Consider the following 24,406-nt stretch of genomic DNA (forward strand, 5'->3'; position numbering starts at 1 on the left):
ATCTAGCTTATAAGAATGCTTTGTGCTGTCATTTTACTTACAGGCAGTAATTAAACATTTCCTCTCAATTGCCACAAAATACACAACCTCTCATTATGTTCTTTTCAATTACAGTGATTGAGAAATTAATTAAGTTATAGTGAATTTTCTGAAGAAGATGCATGTTCTTGGCCTGTTCCCATGTCCCATACAATAAGTTTTTTAGTTAAAAAATTAGATAGATAGATAGATAGATAGATAGATAGATAGATAGATAGATAGATAGATAGATAGATAGATTCAATACTGAACCTAACAACAGCAATAATGTAATTGTCAATAACTTAGTGAGACAAGGAAAGGATCAAGGTCTTTTGGAATTAAAAGTTCAAATCACCCATCTTCAGATCTAAGGCAGTGCTTCCTTTACAAACAGTTTGTACACAAGAAATTGCACTTTTGAGTCAACCAAAACTATTTTGCCAGTTCATATCAAATTTGACAAATATTCCAGTGAAGTAAAAGATTTTAAACAAACCAGAACTGAAATAGTCTGACTTTTCAAGCCAGTTTCTCTAAGGGGGCACTATTCACAAAGTCAAGGAGGAAGTGCTAGCACCAGCATTGCCTTTTTAATTAGGGCCTTCACTTGAGATGTGAGATACCCAAGTTCAGATCTACTCTCTCCTGAATTTAGAGAATGGATTTCAGCTAAAGTGTTCTACCTCACAAGAGATTGCTTTTAACAATGGGTTGTCAGGTATTCTGGGGTAGGTCTCCCTCCACCTCTACTGTTGAAGCTGTGTAATATATTTTTAAAAAATTATGGATGAGAAAAAAGATTCTAAAGGTTTGGGATTAGGAAACCCTTAGGTTTCACTCCCTGCTCTAATGAATATTTGAACTGTGTCATTTTTGTTTCCTTTATAGGTTGTACAAAGCAGAACTATAAGGAAACATGGGTTAGGCATAAAATAAACTTTATAAATGGATAATTAATTTCCTTTTTTCTTTTTATTTAGTGGGATTTATTGTCATTTTCAACTGCTTGTGAGGGAAAAGGTCTAGCTTGAATGGAGATTAGAATATGTGTTCTCTCCATATCAGTGTGCCTACCTTGGCAAGGAAACTATTTAGGTAAAAGAAATCAGTTTAATTTTCATGCCCACTCAGTCTCTCTTTCTGCTGCTAGCAAAAGTGCCATTTGGTGTCATCTTTGATAGCTGTGATATGGACACCCATTTTCTAGGAGCTGAACTAAGATTATAAACTCATTTGACACAGCCTTCTGAAGAAATGGTGGCAGGTACAAATCACCTCTACACGTTAGAATTTTTTTTTTTTAAAATCTCAGTTATTTTTGCTCATTGAAAGCAAAGATTTACCATAGTATTTTCTCTGATTTCTGTTCTTGCACATTCAGCTCAGAAACATTGCATGGAAGCTATATTCAGCACCTGCTACAGTGCCTTGAGCAAACATTAACATGCTAAATCGATTAACATCTTGCACAGAGCTCCGCTTCTCTCAAAAAGCAATAACCTAAAATAATACAAATACAGAAAAGGGAACCATTACTTTAGATTAAAATTAAATTATTTTCTGCCTACTGTTAAATTCTTGTACTATAATCACCAATTAATGGCTTATTAAGACTGCTGATATTATAGCTGCTTGCTGCTCAGGGCATACCAACCCCCTAAGCTACTAGAAGGATACCAGATATATCTCGAGGCAGATGGATGTACCAAGGCATTTAATCTCAAACATTCCAAATATATGTTTCTAAGAACTTTCTGGACATTATTTTTTCTTGGAAAATACCAGTTCATCAACAAAGAAGCATTTTGTGGAAATTCTAGCAGTTATAACAAATCCCTTCTTGGAGATCATTTCTCAAAGTGAGGATGGACCTGCTGGTCAAAACCAGAGAGAAGAGAGAGGAGCAAACAGGCGAGTAGTAGACCAAGGGTTATGAGGGAAGCCATCTAGACATGCCCTTAGAGATATATCCTCTTCCCTCCCCTGTAGGTATAGAGGTTTCTGCCTACAGAATTGGTGTCATTCTGATGGACAGAATGAAAGAGGACTTGAAGCACTGTGTTAGGATGTGGCACATTGTGGAGTCAGCTCTTCAGGGAATTCCCAGATTATACCAGGCAATAAGATTTTGGTAACTTTAAATCTGGAGTAGTGGCTATCATAGGTAATATTTAAAAAGTAAAGTGAAAGTAAATGTGATTTAGGCTTCTAAGGCACTTAAGTGTTTCTGAAAACATTACTCAGTGTTTTGTAAATCAGAAAAGTAGCTTTTTACCCTTTCTCCTTGCCATCTCCTCCAGAAAAGCCCGTAGAAAACAACCACTTACTCAAGCATCATGGACAAATTTGGGCCTAGATGAATTTATTTTACATAATCTTTTAATGAAAAGGATTCCAGTCCTGGACTAGTCGGGCATTCCATTGAAAAATGTTCTTTGTTAAGGCATACTTTTTCCATGTTATTTCATTGTAGTTTACAGTTTGCTAGTGGGACCTGCACCTAGACCTCCTGGCTAGAGGCTTGGCATTATCTAGTGAGGTAGACAAGTAGTTCTTAACCTTCGCAGACTCATAACTTCAGTGAATTGAATGGCACCCGATTTATAAAAATATATATTTGCAAAGGGGTTGTTGGTTGTTGTTGTTTTGGTCTAAGGACATAGGCAGGCAAGGTTCTTTGGGTAAATGGTTCATTTGGGTAAATGGTTCATTTACCCAAAGACCCTTGTTTGCCAAGGGGCTGGAAGTTGTCACCAGGGGAGCAGCCAGGCAAAGAGAGCCTGAGCTTGCCCTTATCTGTTTATCTCCTCACACATGCACCATTCAAAGGATCATGTGGCACCCCAGGGTGACTTGCCACCCTGGTTGAGAATCACTGAGATAGACAAATAAAGGACTGCTGTACTTCTAACTGAGACTCAAGACAGGCACAATTGCTAAATAGTTTGTGTGAACGATAATGATTGAAGTGAAATGATAAGAAACTGTGGAGGGCTTCTAGCCAAGCAACTGATTTATATATATATATATATATATTTATTTATAGCAGCAATGTTTGCAGTATAATCTGGAAAGAAAGGTATTTATGCCATTTGGGCTAACAAACCAGCCAGAAACCTTGAAATCAATAAAATAAGTATTTTTTTTCTTTCACGTATATGCAGGCATGCATGCTGTTCCTTGCAGCACTAAATTAGGAAAAACACTTATGCAATCCAAGAAGTTTCAAAAGAATAAAACAAGTGTTTTTCTTCCCCCTCCATTAGAGGTAGACCTAGTATTTTAAATGGATAGTCCTTGCATACAGGAAAAAGAAAATATATGACATAAAATGTCATAAATTTTTGGGGGGTTGCCATGTCTTTCTGTCCCTCTGTCCTGTCTGTCCCTCCATCTTCCCTCAGCTCATATCTGAACTTAGTTCTGTTAATTTGACCAGCTTCTCCTAAAATATTGCACTGGATTAGATCACTTAGACAGGAAATAGAAATAATACTGGTAACTTGATGCAACCAAGCACACAGCTATTGAGTATCTGCATTGATAGTCACATTTAATAGTTTGTGTGCAATACATTAGCTGACATGTATCTTCCCAAAGCTATGTTGTACAAGTAAAAAACCAACATTAATACAAATCATAATATGATGTTAAATTATAAAAAAAGAGATACGCTATCTAAAAAAATTACTCATGGGTTTTGGGTTGGTTTGGGGTTTTTTGTTTTGCTCAGCTTTAGTTGGAATATACTGTCTGAGTGACTAATAATAATAGACAGTTTGGACTTTAATTGAATTGGTAGCGTTTCAACAGCGTTGTTATTTTGAAATGTAAAATGCTTCCATTCAAGGGAGGATCTTAATAGAAATGTGAGCCACATTCTTATTTTCTAACCTTTACATTCCTTAATGATAAGAGGATATTTTATTGAATTAAATTGGTTGTATTAGCTTTAACCAAAAAAAAAAAAAATTCCTTATTGAAGAAGATAGAAATAATTTCCTTTATTTTCAGCTTGTGCACTTGTGTTGTTTTAATTACTATAGCTGCTGCTGAACAAATGAAAAAATATTACTTTAAAAATTATTTTTCTATTTCTGACCATTCCTCATAATTTATTTGCAGTTTTAAAATGTATTCTCAATATAATTCCTAAAGACAAAATATTAAATCAAGTTTTAATTTAAAAAAACAAATTGTAAAAGTTACAAATAAGTTTCAACTGAGCTATAAAAAAGAATGTGATTTTGATTTACCTAAGGTTGAAATTTTCTGAAGGTTTAGTTATCCTAAAGATGAAATACCCCTACTTCCATTACTCTATAAATATCTTTACAAATTTAGCTTTTGTATACCCCATGTTATTTATTTGTGTATGTATTTATTTATTTTTACCAAAAGACTTTTCATCATCTGTGGAATCAAATCTTTCCAAAAGTTAGGAAGCAATTATGTTCCAAAGATAGTAGATAACTAATTTATCAGAGCTAAAGTGGTTTATTACTCAGGATACTGTTAAAAGTGTATAGAACTTTTCATCTCTGAGTTACCAGTTCAGATTTGCCCAAATTAGCAAACAAATCTCTTATATTAACAGCAGAAGGTTGTTAAAATTAGTAAGTATTACAATATGAATATAATTTGTCATAAAATATGCTCCTAATGTAAAACATGCTGTTTGGAATAGTAGATACTGTAAATATTTTACCATGGATTTTAATAAAATTTTATTATAATATGTTCCAAAAAATATTGTGTTATATAAATATAAAAAATTTGTATTTTGAAATGACCAGTTCCTTGAATTGTTATCCAGGATAGCCATGTGTGTTTAGGTTGTAACACTTGGAAAATTAAGCAAAGGAAAATGCTGTTATTTATGCTAATGTATTAAAAATAAAGCAATATATGAGCTGAGTATTTCTGTAGTTTAATAAATCTTAGCCATTATCATTTAAATGATCTTCATCACATTGACTACATTTGCATTAGCAAAATCTGGAACTGAAAGCCTATTACTACACCAAGGTTAAGGTAGTTTTCTGCATTTCTATTATAAACCACTAAGGAGTTTGGTAAATGATAATAGTGATCTTGGCCTTACATTTGACAACTAAAACCCTCAAGAGTGTTTTTCCACATTTGCCCCTTTTTCCACATTTTCTGTATTATATAGCTTCTTTTTAAAATGTATTTAATTCTAGCAAGTTATGTGAACTTCAAAAACATAACTGGTAAAATTATATAACTTTTAATGTAATCCCTCATCTTGGTACAATTGAATAGTTCTTTTAATTTCCTGCTAGATTATTATTATTATTTTCTATTGCTTGTGCTACACATGCAAATATTCTAAATTTTAAAATGTATAAATGCCCACCAATGCTCTTTCTGTGCCATTGACATATTAGAGGTGTTCTTAAGTTGTGCATAAGAGGTTCCTTGTCCGCTACAGTTATTATATTTACAATTCAAGAGCTATTCATATTCTTCATGCTATGCAAGAGAAAAATGGTGAGACCCATAGGACTAGGAGCTTTATACACATACATATGGGCACTCATATTATTTTAATAGTGTTAAACAAAATAAAGTAACACAAATTTACATTCTGAAATGTCAGGGGATCAAATGCATCTAAACTTCCAACATATATATTCATATAAACAGAAAAGATAGCCATATTGTCTCACATATATCACACATGTTTTCCCTAAAAATCCCCCTCTGCCCCCCAAAATTGGGGTGTGTATATTAAGCAGGGAAACTGATTTTCTGCCCTAGATACAAGTACCCTGCTTTGATTCCACTCCATGGGTTAACAGCTCTAGTATTGCTATTCAGGCAGCTGAGGGAATCAGTTGACTTAAGGATTCATTGTTCTTCATCCACAAGTGTTAATAAACATATCTCCTTCTCAGTGGTCTCCATGTTCCGCTAACCAAGCTAACCTTTCTTATGGAAACATCATTGTCTGCCAGGGCTCTGGGAAGATAGCAATCTTGTCTGCTAGGGCTCTTTTCCTATTTCAAAGCTCTTTAGTTCTTTGCAAATCATAGTGTAAGAGTGATCTTGTGATGGTCCAGAAATTATTGGAAAGTCAAGGATTTCTTAGTGTGATATCTTTAATTGGACCAACCATTGGCGACATATAGGGAGTGCACACGGGTACACATGCACCCCCTGAAAGCGCCAGCAACAAAACCAGAAGTGACAGCAGAAGTGCACTTCTCGTCTCACTGTTGGTGGTTCTGGGCTCAGCAATTGGTCACTGGGGGACCTCTCCCCCAGTTGGCAGTTGGCCACAGGGGACCCCCCCCCCCATTGGCAATCTCGGGTCCCCCCCAGACTCAGGAGGCACCAGTCACTCATGAGACCAACCATGTAGTTGAGATACAGTTAGACAAGGTTTTCAATGCAAGATATTCTTCATCAGGTCCATGATCATAGGAAGCCAGGCACAGCATAGTGAAAAAACAACAAAGGGGAGGGGATGAGACAAATTCTCAGGGGTAGCAAATAAACAATTACCTGAAGAAAAGAACTTGATTACTAAGAAATAAAGGCCTATCAAAAGGGAGCAGAGTCATTCTGACCTTTCTTCTCTCAGGAGTTGGATAAAATATAATTTCAAAATCATAGGGTTTTCAAAATCATAGGGTCCACCCATGAAGACCAGTCTTCAGCAGCAGATAAGTTTTTACTTCAGCAGGTAAGGGATAGTGAATAAGGTGAAGATAAGGCTCCATCTCTGTTCTCTACAGCCATAACTCCAGAAAAGTCTTTTTTGTTGTCATTCATTCTGCCTTTCAGAACAAAGTTGTGTATCATATTCATGGGTGTATCATATATGAAAAAAGAAGAAAATACATTAATAAAACTTATTTTAGGAATCAATTTTTCATATATAAGGATCAGTGTATATGGATCAGCTTCCAGATGTAGTTACCCAGGACATTCCTAGACACTCAGGACTTCGGGGCTTTGAGTTTAACCAGCAGCAAACCCAGGACTCTTAGGTAAACATGATTAACTCCCCCCCACAAAATGTCACCTCAACAAAGTTTCAATCCTAGTTGTCTGCTTGCATTTTCAGAATTATTTTAGTGACAGAAAAAAAGAGAAATGTATACAATTTTTCTAAAAGACCTCATTTATAGGGTCTCAAACGTTCATGAGCAAGGTATTTTCCAAATTATCAGGGAAGTTAATTAGTAATGAACTCAGAAGAAAAAGTAGGAGTCCATTAATGGAATTTGCTTATAGTACAAGAGTAATGCGCATAAGGAGAAGCTGGATGTTCTTGGAAACCTAACTAGGTAATATTTTGAAAAATCTGAATGTTAGCATTCAGTCCTGCAAGATGCTGAGTGATGTATGTATTTAACTTTAAACATGTATGTGCTTAATTTTCTATGATCCTATATCAGTAGTTTCATAGATTTCAGTAAATGCTATTCATGTAATTCAAGCTAATCATGTCATTTGATGGATCAGAGGTAGAGTAATTGGCACTAGGGGTTCAAACAGAAGTGTCAGGTTTTGTCTGATCTGGCCCCAGAAAGCAGCCTACAGCTATGGCCAAACAGAAGTGAATGGCTGCAGACTGCTTTAAAAGGACCCAATTATGTGAAAATCTGAACCCTCATTACATGAGGGTTCATATGAATACACTCCAAAACATACACATTCTGTAATTTGTGTCTGTGGAGCTCCCAATCTGTCGCTGTTTTCAGAATGCGATGGGGGAAAGACTATGGAGGGAATATGGTCTGGGTTTTTGTCAGCCAGCCAGTGCTGGGGGGTAGAGCAGGTGGATTGGAGCCCCGCTGAGGTAGGGGGGCCCTAAGACCGAGCTCCCTCTGCTTCCTTTGCCTACTCCCGTTTTGAAAATTAGCGTTCAGGTTGGGAGGAGGGAGTGGCATTGCTACAAGCAGCTGGAATCCCCAAGTCCTGGACCCAACAGCAAACTTTTGTTGGGTCCCAGGGATCATTACAACTCATACCACTTCCTGCAAATAACTATAAATTGCAACAGGGAACTGCTCTTCTGTCTGCACCCTACAGCATTTTGGGATTTGTTTTTTTTTTTTTATCGTTGTTGTAGAAATACCAGTTTTCCAGCTTCAATACATAAGGTATCATTGAGATCAAAAACTTAGTAGCTTTCAGAAATGAAAAGGTATTTGTGTGTAATGTGGGAGGTCTAGTTTCAAGTATGTCTTTGGCTCATTTGGAGCAGGGCTGGCATCTGGGTCTTCCAGTGTTCTAAACCCCAGACATTTAGGAGCTTTTTGATTATTTTTTTTCCACTTTTACATGCAGTTTTGTTCCAGTGCAGCAGAAACGTTAAACAGACTCCTGATAACAATGGCACAAACATATTCCACTTGCAACAACCTAAGAAGAAATTGGCAGGACTGGCAAGAAGCAGAAAATGTTTTACAATAAAATTTTTAAATTTTACTTAATCTTTAATTCCATTTAGCTTTCACCTACATTTTCTAATTTTTATTGTTAAATGCCCCAAAAAATCACACAGCTTTTCATTTCAAGAAAGTAGTGATTACAAAGCAAATAAAATGTCAGAGTATTTAAAGAATGGCTGGAAATTAGTCATAAAAACATTGCACTGCATCATAGGTTGTGTGTATGTAAAGAATAAAACTCACATATATCTGTAACACTGAATTCACTTTTGGGCTCCTAACTTTCAAAGACATATCAATAGAATGAACAGTGGTATACAGTGCCATTTATCTTCAGTGGCAGTGCAAAGATGAATGCTGTTTAGTTTCAATTAGAGATGAATATGAAGCCTGAATGCTAAAGAGACTAATAAAGCTATTTAGACTATATTTATTTTTTTCCTGTTCTTCTTAGTTCTGGGAGCTCAAGTTAAGGACAGCCTAAAATCTAGGTCCTGAATATCCTGGACTAGTGCTTTAATCACTAGTGCTTTAACCATCAGACTGTTATACAAAATGTGTGGGCTAAGGCATGCCCATGCTAGCTTGTACTTTATGCTTGCTGAACATTGTTTCAAACTTGATATTGTCAGTGTGCTTTAGGCATGCTCAGAGCATGCCTACTGCTTTAGGCCTAGCCCCAGGAATTTAGGGTTTAAGTTGATTTATCTCTAAATCACAACAGAACTTGCATGAGACTGAGGCACCTATCTGCTCAAAATGGGAGGTTCTGTGCACATATACAGGCACCTGTGTTTAGGCACTTCCAATTCTTGCAGGACAGACTGTAGATGGTGCATGGATTTAGGCACATAAAGCTGGAACAGGGCAACCTGAGCTGTCTTTTGTGACTGATTGTAGTAACACCTTATGATTAGCATGTATTCATTTTAATTGATGTTAAAATTAGCACATGCTTTGAACAGTTGCATATTAATAATTAATACGCCTTGCAACATGCACTGCTCTGACCCACCATTATAGGGCTTGTGAACGGGTTGCATGCTCAGCTTTCCTGCTCTCAAGGGCAGGGTAGGTGGTCCATATTTCATAGGCATTAGGACTGGAAGGGACCTCGTGAGATCTTCGGGTCCAGCCCCCTACCCAAGGGGTGGGACGTCAGCTGGGGTCAGATCACCCCAGCAAGATAAGCATCCAAGCCTTTCTTAAAGGTATCGAGAGTAGGTGCTTGCACCACTTCTGGGGGGAGTCTATTCCAGACTCTGAAGACTGAGACGGTAAAGAAGTTTTTCCTTATGTCCAGTCTAAAATGGTCTTCCAGCAGTTTGTGACCATTAGACCTTGTCTTCCTGTAGGGTGCATTGGTGAACAGATGTTCTCCCAGTTCAGGCAGCCAGGGGCTGGCAGGTCCCATCAGGCCTGCCAGCCCCTGCCTGCTATGAGTGGGTTTTCAGCACCCTCTGCCCCCTCTGCCCACTTGGATCAGCTTGTCACTGGCCCTCCTACCTCCTCACACCTGGGCCTCCCCCTCTGCCCACCCCAGCCTTTATGGATCACCTCCACGCCCCGTCCTCCCCCAGTTTACTTCCGGCTGCTGACACTGCCCCAGAGGAGCAGGCAAAGAAGGGGTACCTGCCTACCTGGCCACCGCCACTGCTTCCAGGATGCTACTGCTCTCTGCACTGAGCCAAGGCTAGAAAGCAGTGGCTATGGCAGCAAGTTCCTCTTCCCTGACTGCTCTGCTGCTACAGCACTAGTAGCTGCCAGAGGGGTGGCAAGGAGGGATTTGGGGTTCTAGGGGGTGGTGGGCCCTCACCTGTCAGTCCCACCACACTGCATGCCACACCCCCTGCACCCAGGGCCATTCCTAGGGGGGGATGAATTGGGGTAACCACCCTGGGCTCCATGCTTTGGGGGGCTCTGCACTTTGAATGGCCCTGTAGAGTGGGGCAGAGCAATGGCAGTGTGAAGCCGGGTAGAGTGGCTGCTCCATGTCCAGCCACTTGCTACCCCCTCCCTGAGCCGCTGATGCTGCCACCGCCATTGGAGGTGGCAGCTTCTTCAGGCCCAGAGCCCAGATCAGAGTGGGGGCAGGGCCCTGCATGGGTTGATTTACCTTGGGCCCCACACACTGCTCAGGTCAGCTCTGTCTGCACCCCTACCCCCCCCTGCACTCCAGATCCCCACTCACTGCCCCCCCAGCAGCTCCTAGCTTGTCTGCAGCTTCTGGCACTGTTCCAGTGGAGCAAGAAGGGAAGGGGAACCCACCCTCCACCGTCACTGTTCTCTGAGCTGGGATTAGCCTGGAGGGCAGTGGTGGCAGCAGTGACAGTGGCTGAACAGGTGGGTTCTCCCTCTTGCCTGCTTCTTCAGGACAGTACCAGCAACCACAGGTGAGATGAGGGACACAGGGGGAAGAGGTTGGAGGGTCAGAGGAGGATCCCTGGGGTGGGGGAAGGGGGAAGGAAGACAGTCCCAAGGGGCAGGGGGATGGGGCAGAGGGGGAATCCTAAGTGGCAGAGAGGTTAGAAGAGGGAAGTCATGAGGGGTAGGGGAGGAGTCCCGGGGGCCAGGATGAGCCTGGAATGGGAGGGGGGATTCTTATGTTTAGGTGCTGTTACTGTGGGGGAAATTAGAGCGGCTGGGAGCGGTGCCTCCTGGAATGCTGCAGGACCACTCCTGACTGGTTTGGGGCCTGTAGAGCTTGCAACACAAGCTGCCCAAAACCAGTTAGAGATAATCCTTGATGGAAGAGGATTATCTCTGAGCCACTCAGAGGGCCCTTAACACGTTTTCCTGCTTGACGTGCCCATGACATGTATTAAGTTAATGTGCAACAGCACCCTTAGGATTCTCACTTCTGTCTAAATCCTATTTAGACTCCTAGTTTTCCAATTTGGACCTAGCCCTTAATCTCTTTTTATCTCAGATTACTATTTATAAATAGGGCATAATAATACCTAAATCACTTGTAGTATTGTCAGATTTAATCCATTTATGCATTTAAATCACTTTTAGACCTAATGAATAAAAAGTAGTATATACTTTATTAGGTTTATTATTTGTCTGTCTAAAATTACTGTGTAAAGCAATGAACCAGGTAGGAAGATGAGCTGATTTGTGTACGAGAAAACTCCTATTCAAATACAAAATATTGAACTAAAGAAAGTGAACAGCATAAATTACTAGCAAAACAAAATCTTTAGTATAATTGTTCTCTTCAAAGTTACTGCTGAGTTGTTCTCATGCTAAGGTCCACTTTTAACTAGTAGAAGAGTTCTGAGATTTTATTCTTTCTTAGTGTTCCACAAGCATCCCAGGACACATAAATCTTAAGTGATTTGTAAGATAATTATCAAAATACTTTGAAAGAATTTTTTTCAGTGGCTGTATACAAAATACACTGCTGAAGCTTTACTCATGATGGGGTAAACCAGTCATGAATACAGAGTCCAAGTTTCTTATCTGGGATCTGGTAATTTGAGAAGTTTAAAGTCAAAGGAGACTTTTGTCTTAACTTACAAAATGGTGATGTTAGGACACATCTGGACTAATATGTTCTCCACATGCTTATAAACTGTTAGCCCCCTAAGCTATAAACTGAGCACAGGTACACGTGCCATTAAGGTGACCTGATAAACTGTGGAACACTTTGTGCTGGAGCCTGCTCCTCCTAGCGTAGCATCTACATGTGCACCCAGGAGCAAAGCAGTTTGAGTCAGGGTGGAGCAGCCCTGGGCTGACAGGGAGTATGGAGGACCAGCCCTGGGCTCTGGGTGGTGTTGTTGGGCAATGGAGGGACTGGCTGGGGCACGAGATTGCTAAAGTATATGGCTGGCAGTAAGCAACCCCCGCACTTTAGCAACTTCATGCCCCAGCCAGCCCCTGTTACCATCTACATGTGCATTTTGCAGGAGTTAAGTACTTCGTCGTAAGATAGTACTATCCCCTTTAACTCTGCAGTAAAGCACACGTGTAGATGCACCATCTGTTAGCCTCATACCAAGGCCTTAGTACACTATATAGGAAATAAACACTGCACAGATGCTTAAATTCTGCAGAGCAAAAATTGGCTCCAGTACTAGGGGGAACACACTGGATTTAACAAGCTTAGCTCATATTTAATTGCATGTGTAGGTATTATAATATATATATGGAAGTACATCTGACTTATACATTCTTTGAATTGCCTTATGGAGTCGCTGCACCATATTTAAGGCTATTTGGGACTTTTAATTTTAAGCAAATGTTTAAGGATGTTAAAAATATCTCACTTGGCATGATAGTACAAAAAAAATAAAAATAATAATGTAACCTGGGTGACGTAGCTATCTGTCAGCTGCAGCGAATTATGGGTCCCTAGGGTCTCTGCTTTGGAGCCCCACTTCCTAAAGTGCGGGGAGTCTCCCTACAGAAGGATACCTGGATCCTCAAAACCTTTAATCAGACAATACTCAGTACTTACTTGTATACAATTTATTTTCATAGGGAGAAAAAGGGGTGGTAGAAAAGACCAACTTTCAAAATGTTTTGACCAACCTCGTTTTGTTTCAAGGATATTTCGACAGCCTTTGTTTCACTCCAGTTTTGCTGTTTTGACCGCAAAATTGGTCAAAATAGTGTCGGAACAAAATGGTCAGTGAAATTTTGCACAGCCCTAATGTGTAAGCCCCTTCAGGGTCTTATACTCTACAGTGTAGCAGTCATAGATCCTCCCTGGATCAGTCTCATACCAGTCACACTTCTGCAGGGTCAGTGGAGCCAACCTCCTTCAGCCAGAACCTGACTCCTCCCCCTCATCAGGGTCTCTGGCAAGCACTGTGCTGCTTACTACCAGGGCTCCTGTACCTTGGAGAGGGGTTTTATGTTCCGTTCTATAGCTCAGTGAAAACCCATGGTTTTGTGATCCCCACCTACAATATCTTTCTCTAGCACTCAAAATTCAATGAGGCACTCTCCCCTGCATGGGACAGGTGACCCTCCTCACCTCCTCCCTCATGGGCAGGCTGCGAGCACCTGGGGAAGGCTCCTCTGGGACTACAGTTCCCTCCCCTATAACAAAGGATATGCTGGCAGCCCCATCCAGACTTGACAGGTGTCATCTTGCTCTGTCTCCCAAAACCTGCTGGCTCTCGGAGCAATGCCTCAGTCTCTGCCATCCCACTCTCACTCCAGCCTCATCCCACTGATTTCAGGCTCTTTTGGGGCTTGTTTGACCGCCCCACTGGATCAGCTTCCTCAATATCTTTGATAACCACATGCTTTACCTCCCACTGGCTGCAGCACATGCCTTCTTTTATCCTCTCAGGAGGCCATGCCCCTAGATAGCAGCTCATTCAATCAGGAATTTGGAATGAATTCTCCAGTCACCTTTAGCCACATCCATGGATCATGGCTAGTCCAATCAGAAGTTTGGGTTGAATGGTACAATCATACCAAACTTTCCTTGTTGCAACAGGTGAAAGCATAAGCCCAACCGGAGAGAGACCAGGGTGTAAGACATCCTGATCTAACTCTGTTGCAATAAATGTAGACTTTTTGAATAATTACAATAATATTCTGGGGAGTTTTCACTTTTCCACCAGCCTGGAATCTTTCTCATCTTTTGTACCCTCCTACAGTGGCTCAACCTCCACCAACTAGTGTTACAGAGAGGGCAAGTTGAAAGAGAAGAATGCAGGCAAAATCACTAGTCAGGCAACACTGTTTGCTTCTTCATCTTGTAAACTTAATTTGCTTTTTAATGTTCCTTGCATTGTATGAAGTCTTTCAGATTGGGACGTTCTCTTCTGGGAATTTTATGTTCAAGAGGGCTTCACAGGCAGTTAGGGGAAGGAACTGACTGAATAATATTCAGGGAAGTAGGCAGAGCAGAAAGCCTGGACAAATAAGGAGACAAGATACACCTAGGAAAGGATGTGAGATCTCCCTCTTTTCTAGCCCTGCTTCCAGAATACCAAACCTAACTTCCCATTCCAAGCCTCAACCTCTGGCCCTCCTATAGGTTGCATTTTCATAGGAAAATGCTTTCTTATTTTACCATAATTTTACATTAATATATACATTGATTTTAATTTATTTTTACTGAATTTAAAATCACCCATAATGAAACATTTCCAGTTTCTATCTTGGGAAGATTTCAACTTCTAACCTCAGTGTCAGAGAGATAGTAATAACACATTGTGCATTTTTCCAGTATACAGTGTATAAATTTTAAAGTTAAAGTAGAATAATTTTGTGAAAGTTTGAGGAACATGTGTGTGTGTGTGTGTGTATACTGAAGTTTGTGTATACACTGGAAATTAAAGAGCAAATTTAGAGGAGGGGCAAGGAGCTTGAGTGCATTTGGAATTTGTGGTGTTTGGATACTAAGGTTTTGAGGTGCATGTTGATATTAGTATTACTGTTGTTGTTGATTTCCTTTATTTTTAATAACTGTCTAGACACCCACACAACAAACAGGTCTAGGGTCAGCTCAAGTGACAATAGTTATTAAAAATAAAAGGCTTGTCTTAGCAATTTTCATGCAGCACTTAATACAAACCAATGGCTAGAAAATGATATTTAGAGGTTTGCTTTTGGGAATTGGCTTGTAGGTAAAGTAGATATTGCATTAGAACAATGGCCCAAGGGAATGGTAAGGGTTAATTTATTTCTAAAAGCCTGTTTGTGCCAAAGTTTCACAGTCTCAGCCTTCAAGGCCCACTGTGTCTGGTGAGGGCATAAACAGGCTGGGAAACATGAACACTGTTCCATAACATGAGATGTGGGGCTCTGTCACATTGACTAAGTCACAGTGACCAGCTACAGAGTCCTTGGGATTTCTGGTTTTGGTGGACAGATGAAATAAAGACACCAATAAATGACCAAATTAAGGTGTGTGCATGTGATGTCTTTGTTGAAACAAAGGAATATATGACAGAACAGAATGTGGATAGTATGACGACCACAGGGAAACCAATCAGTGCTGCCTGGAGATGAGAATCATCAGAGGAGAGAAAGGATACAAAAGGAGGGATTTCAGAGCAGCAAAGGGTTCCTGACAGGGCAACCCAAGGCCACCATGGACAGAGGACACACCACCAGCCTATCTAACCCACCCCACTTGGGGCAGGGGAGGCCTTGGCTCTCAGCCTCCAGGCTGCTGACTGCTGATATTCAAGAAAGAACCACATGGTGAAGCTCACATACTGGCAATAGCAAACACAATGTCATGATGCTGTATATATGCTGCATACTTAATGCCTGTTGTCAAGGACTAACTAATGATTTCCTTTATAATGACCATTGTTTTAATCCCTTTTGAAAACAAACCTCACTAAATATGAGTCACTAAATGGCTATACTGCATTTGTTATTTACACTGTGCATGTTTAGGTGGCAGTAATTGATATTTGTTTAACTTAATTCCTTTGTCGCGTGACTGCTGTTATATCTATGCTCTTTTCTTATGTTTCAACTACTTTTTTCTGCCTTTTCTTCAATGTACTTAGGGTATCTTTTAACAGTTATGTCCTATCAGTTTTATAATGTTAATTCTAATTGTTCTAGTTTAAAGTCAAGAAGCTTGTTTCTGGCATTCTCTGTTTTCCATGGACATATTAAGTTCCTGCATATATTGTTTGCATTTGTTAAGCAACCACCTGATTTAGGGTCTATTTTATAAACACTTTAGATTGTGAAACAGTGATAGTAATCTTTTACAGACTTTGCTTTTATTTTTTCTTACAGTATAAACAAGTGGAGCAGTACATGTCATTCCACAAATTACCTGCTGACATGCGCCAGAAGATCCATGATTACTATGAGCACCGTTACCAAGGCAAAATCTTTGATGAGGAAAATATTCTTAGTGAGCTCAATGATCCCCTTCGAGAGGTAAGACAAAACAAAAAGTCCCATGTGCTTTGGTTGGGTTTTCTTCCATTGGTTTCAGTAAAAATACTAATTCTGTTTATAATTGCATTATAATCTCTCATACTTGCTGCCAAGATATCACATTATCTATAAACAGCAATCCATTAACAGTGTCAGATACCCTATATTAGGTTGCTGCATAGACTGTGAAAGTAAAAATTAGTAAACTTGAAGTGGCCATTGATCTAATCCATTCTAGCCTAGATTGTCAGAGCCATTATTTGGCCATGGAAGGACATAAGCGTATATGAGAGACTGCTCTATGCACCTAGTCAGTGGAGTAAGGGCTGAAAGTGTATTCATATTTCAGCTACAAACATAATGGAGAGATAAATCTGATAAATCTCTCCTCATGAATGCTAATTGAAATAAGATGGAATTGAGTGGGTATGGGAGATCCCTTGGTGGCTAGAATAACTAACTCCCTACTTGTGGACTAGAATAACTGCTCAGGATAAGTGAACTCCTCCAAACAGGAGTGAAAGGGTGGAGTAAGTTGCTTCATCTCTCTTTGTGCAGCAGTTTCTGGAGCTAAGCAGGTCTCCTTTGGGACAAAAAAGCAGAGCCCACTATTATTGCAAAAAGGCATAGTTCTTTTTGAGTGCATCTACGCAGGACATTTACTGTGCAGTATACTAGTTAGCTGTGCAGTAAATGTTGTGTGTATACATGTGTGCCCCGTTAGGCTGAAGTAAACTAATTTACACCACAGCAGGATAGTAAAAAACTCCACAGTAGTGCACGTATAGATGCTGCCTCTGCTGGCTGGGGCATGAGGGTGCTTCAGTGAGGGGGCAGCACGCTGGCTAGCAAGCCCTTACTTAGCATGTTGAGTCCGTGGGGGAGCAGCCCTAGGCTGGCAAGCTGACTCCCCCAGGCCACCTGCTAGCCAGGGCTACATCGACTCAGCTCAACATGCAGCAATCCCAGGCATTTGTATAAATGCATGCTTGGGAGCAAAAAACTCCAGTTTGATAATCACCAGAGTTCATTGTAGCACATTAATATGCATGTGTAGACATGCCCTTTTTAGAGAAAAAGCACATACTCCCGTTTCTTTTGGGGGGGTGGGGTGTAAATTTTGTATTGAATACAAAAGATTGGGTGTTGAATGAGTAGACAAAAAGGTTCCACAAGCAATATCTGCACCCTGTATTTTACAGTAATAAGATTTGTGTATTTTTACTGGATAATTTATGCCAGACCTATCAACATGTGCATGTGAGATTGAAACACTTTCTAGTACAGTGATTCTCAACCAGCATGCCATGGCAGCTGCGGGTAACATGCAGTCCTTATAAGGGTGCTGTATAGTGTCATGCAATATTAACACTGTTAGGTGTGCAAGCACCTACACCTGATTCACAAGATAAACCCAGAGATTTCAAATAGGATTCCATAGCATTAAAAGCATTCTGATGGGTTGTGGTTGGAGCTCTTTGCAACTGAAGAATTGCTCTACTATTTTTCTGTGGTCAAGAAATAATTAAAGCTGAGAGCTAGCATTTTCTGAGGAGTGCCTTGAGTTTAAAAAGGTTGAGAACCACTGTGCTAGTACTGCTCTCTACATGAGACAATTTACAAGGACTTAGAAGGAATAGGAGGAAAAATGAAAAAGGGAAGGTTAAGAGAAAAAGAGAAGGAGAAAGTAGAAGAGGAATAGGGGAAAGGAGAAAAGAAGAGAATAGAAGAAACATGGAAAGAAAGAGAGAGTTATCTGTCATGTGGTGATCCCATCAACCTGTGGGACAGCACTTTTAAAACTCCTGCCATGACAGGTAGCATGATGAATACAACAGTTCATAACTCACTGGAGGAAACAACATGACAGCTGTACAATTTAGAGCTATGTGTCAGGACATGTGCTTAGTAACAGTTGCACAGTACTAGAAGGATTGGACTGGATAGGACCTCCTTGGTTGCCGAGTCCACTCACCTGCTGTTTCAGGCAACCACATATTATAATCCTTTCATAAACTGATCCACCATCCTGCCACTGTAGCATTGTCACTTGCCACAGTTTTTTAAAAAAAGATTTACAATCTGTTTAACAAAGGGATTCCTATTTCTATTTTTCCCCATAAAAGAAAATGAGTTATTCAGATCTAGCTTAATTTAGGGAAGATCCTATGTTTTATGTACTTCCAGCGTTCATATAAAACTTCCAGTAACTTTCCTAGAAATTCCAGTGTTTTGCCACAGGGAGAATATATTATCCTGGTTTGCCAGTTGTAGACACAGCAACTTGTAAGTAATGTATGGTGCACTCTGATATAAATAACTTCTGGGTCCCTGAAATTCAAGTTTGCTTCAAGTCAAACACTGTTTTCTGTATTCGTTATGAAATCCTCTACAATTTCCCAAAATCACTCACAAGAGGCTGCAAGATATTCCTTCCACTCGAAGTCATAGAAATGTCAAGTACCAGCAAGATGCATGAATAGCATTGTTTTCACCCTGTAACATCATTATTTATTTATATCAGAACATAAATTCTCACATTCTCATTAACATCCCCTGTTCACTAAAGCAATATGTAGTTGAATTCCTTAAGCACTCAATGCTTTTTCCCCTAAGTGACTTACCTTCTTCTATTGTTTGGGATTATTTTGTAATTGCATATGTCCAATTAAATGAAAACCAGATTTAATCTGGATTATTTTCATTTGGAAATAATATAGGCATTTTTCATACCTACCAAGATTTTGCAGTTACAGAGTGGTAATATTTTCCCCCAAGAGTATATTTATATTGTATCAAGTATGTCTCTTATACTCTTCAGTTACTGAAAGAACTGAGAAACAAGCTTAAAAAGCAGAATCAGTTATGGGTAAATTTTTATAGAAAAATTCAAAAGGTGAAAGTTATGGACAACTGAAACTATAGGAAAACAATGAAATATAACTGTATAAGTTGCTGCTATGGCTACATTTATAATCATGCTGTACTTTCTGTGATATTTTTTGTTCTCCATATTGCATATGGATGAGTTATTTCAGCAGAATGTCTCTATCAAAAGTTACATTCATTTTTGGGATTGTACAATGTCCTAATGACAATGCAGCAGCTGTTCCTGGAAAAAAGCCAATATAAAATTTAAAAAATGTGCAGAACCAGAGAAGCAGAGATGTGGTGATAGAAGCAGGTTTCTCATATCCCACACCCACAACAGAATTTTAGCAGTAGCCCTCTCAAAATGCCTTAAAACACCGGACAGTTTCTATGACAGTTTTTCAGAGGTTGTATTAACATTATTTCAGGCAGTTTTGTACTCAAGCTATTATTTTTTAGTGTGTCTATTCAATGACAAATTGGTTCCTCAGTTATTAAACCTAAGAGCTCTTCTAGCTGTTTAAGAAAATGCCTTAGTATGTCTACCAATGAGTTTAACAAATAAATGATAGCATGCATATTCTATTTAAACATTCAAAACTAAATATTTATATAATTTATGAAGTTTTTATTGAATTTGGCATTTCTGTGACATCCCTTGAATTTAAATGTAGCGTAAGAATTAAATGTTCAGAATTTTAAGAGTATGTGTATCAAGATTAATGTGGATTCTGATAAAGACATTAAGCTAAAACCATGAATTCCTCGTGTATAGTAAGCAGAACAAAAGAGCACACCAAATATAGCATAATTACAGAAGGAATATCAGCAATATTATTAATTTAGATAACAGGTCTACTGTGAATGTTTGGCATACAGTTTTAAAAGGCTCAGTCAAGTGAAAACCAACCTCTCCACTGTAAAAATAAAGGCATTTCTCCTTAGCACATACACTCAGATATCATGGTGATGTATAACAATATACATTATAACTAATAATATATGTCAGAGTTGTATAATGGTATCATTTTTCTTTATCTTTCATTTGCTTAAACTTTTACCTTTTGGTTGATTTCTCTGCAAAAAAAAAAAGATTTAATTTTGGAGTATTAGGAAAGTGGGAAAAGAAATGCTTTGTTATAAATTTTTGCAATGGCTTAAATCATTTTTGCTGCTAAAATGTTTAAGGACCAGAGGTGGGAATTGGTATTGATTTCTGTTTGGTATTGAATTCAGGTTCTTTAACAGACTCATCACCATGATACCTGAGTATGCCAAATATTCACAGTAGACCTGTTTTCTAAACTAATAATACATGCCATTAAGAAAGGAGTCATTACACTTATGTGAGCAGCTGACTTACCTGAAAAATGAAGCAATAAATATTGCTGTGAATTGATAGGAAAAGAAGTTCTGAGCAGATGTCCAATGATAGAACCCTCTTTGATGCACCTTAGGGTTTAGGAAGTTCACAAATTCTCTAGGTAGTACATAATCACCTAATTAACACATACAGAATGGATACAGTATATTACAAAGGGGATGTAGGGACCATATTTGTAGGGACTGTATTTGACTAAATTGGTCTCATGATGATGTGATTAATGGAGCACCACCAGACCTGTGTTTTCAAAATGACTCCATCTCATGAAGGAGACTTCACCATATGTGCCTTGCTATTTCACTGTAGCAGTGCTTTAAAGTAATGCTATGGCTTGTACAAAAGAAAGTTAGAATGAGAAAGTTTTTTGATTGGACTTGAGTTTTTTAGACTTTAGAAGCTTCAGTCCCATCAGGGAATGTGCATATCCTTTTTTTTTGACAAGCCCACTTCTCTGGTGATTGCCCTCCTAGTGGCATTGAGATTCAAATAGCCAAGAGATTTTTGGCAGCTGCTTGTTGTGCACAGATGGGATAATTTAAAAGTGCTCAGCTGGGTTACTCAAATGACTCCCCTTTTTCTTCCTCCTTACTCTCTTTAGTTCAGCAGTTATCACCTTTTTCCTCATGGTATCTGATTCTTGCATAGACAAAAATAATGAAGCTTTTTTCCCAAGATTTTAAGCTCCTTGGGGCAGAAATTTTGCTTTCCTACATACTAGCACATAATCTGGCATCACTGAACCCTAACTAATGCCTCTGATACTAGCGCAGCCAATAACAAATACTAACGATGATGAACTAAACATACCCATCTAGCTAAGATGGGTATGTTTATTTCATTTTCACAAACATGTAAGTGCAGCTATTCAAAATGATATGCACCTATGTTCTACAGAAGCAATTATAGTGAATGCTCTTGCAAATGAGGTAATTGCACATACCAGATTGTATATAAGTATACAATGATTATACTTGTGTGCACAAGATCAGTAATTGGATTTGTAAACTATTCACATTACAAGATGAAAATGGATTATAATGTCCACTGGGGTCCAGTGCATTTTAAACAAATTGAAGATGTTTCACAATTCTATAGTATCACAAACAACCTGTACTTGTTAATGTTCTGAATAATGTAAACTAATTATGATGAGACAATCATTTAAAAATGCAAGGAAACTGCAGTGTAGCCCCAGCATCAGTCCATAAAGCTAAGCCAGCATTCTGGGTAAATTCTTCCACGTATTTAAAATATTTCAAATCAGTATTCAACTTTGAAAAAGATGGATTCATTCACTTCATAAATTTTGCCCAGTGACTAATTTAATAATCATTTTCCTCAATATAAGTATTAGATGAGAGAATGTTCTTTTTTCCAAATACTTTCTTCAGTTCTTTCTTTATACTTCATATTTATCCTTAGAAATTACCAATTTAATGTTTTAATTGAGACCTTAGGGTATATACAATAGCCAGGTAATGAAACATGTCCAGAGTTAATGGCAGGCAAATGAAGTGTGTTATTATATCATATAAACTTTCTATTATATCTTAATGGACATCGTCCACCAAACATTAATATAATATAAATCTTTTACAGGTTATTTAAAGATAGGTTGAGGGACAATTTTTCATAGTTCTCTGTAAGTATGACTGAGTTACCATTGGACTGACTATTCAAGACTGCAACAGAACTATAAGAGAGTATGTAAGAAATATTTTATATAGCTAGCCTACATTCACCTGGTAGCTTCGGCCTTTTCATGGTAACAGACAAGTGCTGGTTTCCTTTGGGATGCTGGGAATGTAGTCCTTTTGAAACAATAACATACAACCGTTTCAAACCTTAGATGAAGTTCATTATATTTACAGGCTAGAAAACTGTTTCAAGACTGATGGTTTTGTAAGAATTCCATATTAGGTAAAAAGTAAATATTCCTTAGCGGATACTAAGACCGCTGTGTTTAACAGCTGAACACTTGGAGCGCTGTATTAATGTGTGTCACTCTAGGATTTCCTTTCAGTGAATTGCAGGAGGAAGTATGTGTCATTTCTGGGTACTGTAGGGAAACTGGAATGTCAAAGAATGACCAAGGTACTCAAAGGCTAGGTTCAAAAAGCCCAAGGCAGAATCGATCTAAGTTATGCAGTTTTCTGTAAGTGGCATAGTTTAGACTGGTAGCGAACAGAGCACACATTTGCTGTCTGTGGACCAGTATGGGGGTAAATCTTAAGCCAGGTTCTGCCATTTTTAAACCAGGCTACGCGCCAAACTTCTGTTCTGCTATGAGTACCGGTTTCCGATCACTTGTACCAGTAAAAGTATAATGTCTGTACTAGGCCAGAAGATGATAATCTGCACTCATTCTGCAAAGTGATCATATTAGAAGTTAACAAGTTATGCTTGCTTAAGTTATATAGCTAAAGTTAAGAGCATACTCACACCTAGATAAGAAATTTTGGGTCCAGAGGGGAACCAATTTAATGATTTTATTCTCATTATTACACTGTAATTCTATCGTAGAGACAAGTCCATTGTAGACCTAGGTGTGCTTGTGTTAACTCAAAGGAAATCGGGTGTAAGGAGAACGTTTCATTATTTGTTGTCTGCCTGGTCTCCCTACTATACTTTTCTTCTGTTTCCCTGACATGTAAATCACACTTATTTTATTAATTCTAAGAATGCCAAATTGGAGCTAGTAATGTGGAGCTAGTAATTGGTCGTATCTACACATGTACTTTACTGTGGAGTAGATTGATTAACTGCAAAGTAAAGCATAACTGTCTATACATGTGATGGTATTAGGCTACAGCAAACTAATTAACACTGCTGTAAGATAGTACTGTTGTGAACAGTACTATTTTATGCCAGAGTAATTAACTGATATTAAATGCATGTGTAGACACTGACTGCAGGCATAAATTGGGCCTGGCAGCAGGGGGCCAACCTCTACATAGCTGTACAGCTCCGCACTTTCAGCACCCTCATTTCCCAGCCAGCCCCTCTACCACCTGGCCCTGCATCCAGAGCCCAGGGCAGAGCAGGGCAGGAGTGGCCCTGATGTAAACTGCTCCATCTCGGCTTAAATTGCTGCTGTCCCAGGTGCACATGAAGATGTTTTGCCTGGTAGCAGTTTACTCAGACTCAAGCTGCTCTGGAGTTTGTAGCTTCAAATTAATTGTACATGTAGATGCACTCACTTTTATCCATAGTCTGACCAGCTTACACACAGCTTTCTGCTATCCCACCACTGACATGTCCCAAAAAACTTCCCCAGTAGTTCCTCCCACATACTCCCAATTTTTATTAATGAATCCCCCATAAATTCTAAGCTAATCTTCAATACCTTTCAGGGTTTGAACAGCCTTAGGATATAAATCCGTGATCCAGTGTCAGGCACTGGTATGACCATATTGGATGCATCTACATGTGCAATTAAGGCTCAGCAATAAATTCAAATGCTTCTTGCACTAGAATTTATTGCTCCCAGGTACACTGTTTGAATGTGCTCCTGGAACTGCAGCATGTTAAGCTGAGTGGGAGCAGCCCTGGCTGGCAGGGGACCCAGGGGGTGAGCCTGCCAGCCCAGTGTTGCTGCAGCCCCGCTCAATGTACTGTGTAAGGGCTGGCTGGGGCATAAGGATGCTCCAGTGCAGAACTAGTTGTCAAGTAGCCCCCGTACTGAAGCACCCTTGTGCCTCAGCCAGCCACATCAGCATCTACATGTGCTTTGTTGTGGAGGTGTGGAGGAAAAAACTCCACAGGAAGGTAGTCTTGTATTTATAAATATTACCCTGCTGCACAGTTTATGGGTGCTGACAGA

General features: G+C 39.2%; 1 protein-coding gene across 1 annotated transcript in view; it reads left to right on the forward strand.

The window, feature by feature from the left end:
• The window catches only part of HCN1 (hyperpolarization activated cyclic nucleotide gated potassium channel 1), a 311,415-nt gene that overhangs the window by 241,961 nt on the left and 45,048 nt on the right, over positions 1–24,406 (forward strand). Inside the window, exon 5 of the mRNA XM_059723553.1 lies at positions 16,182–16,328. Within this exon, the coding sequence (XP_059579536.1) occupies positions 16,182–16,328 (147 nt within the window). The remainder of the gene's footprint in view (positions 1–16,181; positions 16,329–24,406) is intronic.

The sequence above is a fragment of the Alligator mississippiensis genome, chromosome 3 (assembly GCF_030867095.1).
Source record: "Alligator mississippiensis isolate rAllMis1 chromosome 3, rAllMis1, whole genome shotgun sequence".
Lineage (NCBI taxonomy): Eukaryota > Metazoa > Chordata > Crocodylia > Alligatoridae > Alligator > Alligator mississippiensis.